Consider the following 1576-nt stretch of genomic DNA (forward strand, 5'->3'; position numbering starts at 1 on the left):
GATCGAACTGAGAACTTAGTTCATTGATTATTGACATGATGAAAGACATTTACACCAAGGCGCGAAGGCGTCACGTCACAAGTGCAAACACAAACACGTGGAACGTCGTCTACGCGTCCGACAAGGTTCCGTTGTGCTGGACTGTGGGCTGCGTTCCGGGCTTGGTCGTTGGCTTGGTTGACGGTTTGCGCGTGGGCTTGACCGTGGGTTTGGTCGAGGGCTTGGCCGTCGGCTTGTTGGTGCAGCCAGCCACCGCCAGCGCAGCGTCCAGACGACCACTGCTTTCCAGCTTCTTTAACGCGTCCAGGCCGCCGATGAACTTGCCGCCGAGCCAAATGTTGGGCACCGTGTCCTGATGCGTGCGACTCTCGAGGGCGCGGTAGATCTCTTGGCCCGTCGGAGTCGTTGACGAGTCTTGAATGTCACAATAGCCAAAGTGCGCACCTTTGGACTTGAAGAAGGCCTTGGCTTGGGTGCAGTACGAGCAGCCTGCAAAGCCAAAGAGCGCGCAGCCGTTGTCTTTGGTGAACTTGGTGATCCAGTCGTCCGGGCTGGTTGCTCGAAGGGCCGAGGCAGAGTTGCATACCACCATCATGCTGGCAATGGCGAGAGAGAGAAGCGTCGAGACGGACGGGAGCATCTTGGGGAAGATAGAAAGTTGGTTTGTGAGCGGGCTGCACAAATGCCTCGACTCGCCACCACATGTGGCGCGTGGCCCGACGTTTTCGACTCTTGAGTAGGTCGTTGTTTCCAGACGCCATGGCTCACAGTGGTATATGTCCGACATTCCCCTTGACGCAATGACGCGGACCAACTTTGTGGCATTCGATGGAAACACACGGTAATTCTGTTGCCCAAAATCAGTTGAAAGCGATGGTGTGCTCGTTCATGTTGATATTTGCAGTGGTTGAACACTACAAGTTCCCGGCCATGAACATCCGGAGACGGTACCGGAAAGCAAAATGGGACACAAGTTGGCGCAACGGTGCCAACACGACGAGCCCCATTCGAGTCTGTAGTTGTCAACGTTTTTGGAATCCGTAGCGTGCCATCGACATGACACGTCGGTGGTACGCACGAAACTGGCTAGGATTCCTCGCCATCATCACATCTGACTCTGTCATCGCATGATCCCACGTTGGACCGTCCGCGAAGAAGGTGGTAATGACGATCGAATGGCTTCGATGCAAGATCGCTCTCCGCATCGAACGTCGCCCGGCCATGTGCGGTGCACACGCGTCCTGGACAATGGTCCTGTCTCGGAACATATGGTAGTAAACACTGTTATCGGCTTCAGACATATGTTTTCTTGCTTTGCGCTGAGCCAATGAGGCCTCAGAGATCCCACAAAATTGCAAATCATGCTCGATAGATCACGGGCGTACACGAAACCAAATCACATCCGATGTATAGCACATGCATGCAGCGCTTTCGATATCACTACGACTGTCGGTAGTATGGTATACCAGTGTAAGTGGTATGCCGAGCCGGTTTCAGAGTCCACGACGCCATCCATTTGCAGTACGTCAGTAACATATGATTGTTCGCTTCACTTGCTACGATCCATCGGCTAGCT

At 53.9% G+C, this 1576-nt stretch overlaps 1 protein-coding gene across 1 annotated transcript; it reads right to left on the minus strand.

The window, feature by feature from the left end:
• Positions 1–40: 40 nt before the first annotated feature.
• SDRG_08507 (hypothetical protein) lies at positions 41–595 on the minus strand (the record flags this gene model as incomplete). Its single annotated transcript, XM_008614397.1, has 1 exon — positions 41–595. The coding sequence occupies one exon, from the start codon at positions 593–595 to the stop codon at positions 110–112; it is 486 nt and encodes a 161-aa protein (XP_008612619.1). The 3' UTR covers positions 41–109.
• Between the last annotated feature and the right edge of the window lie 981 nt (positions 596–1576).

This window comes from Saprolegnia diclina (genome assembly GCF_000281045.1).
Source record: "Saprolegnia diclina VS20 unplaced genomic scaffold supercont1.26, whole genome shotgun sequence".
Taxonomy (NCBI): Eukaryota; Oomycota; class Saprolegniomycetes; order Saprolegniales; family Saprolegniaceae; genus Saprolegnia; species Saprolegnia diclina.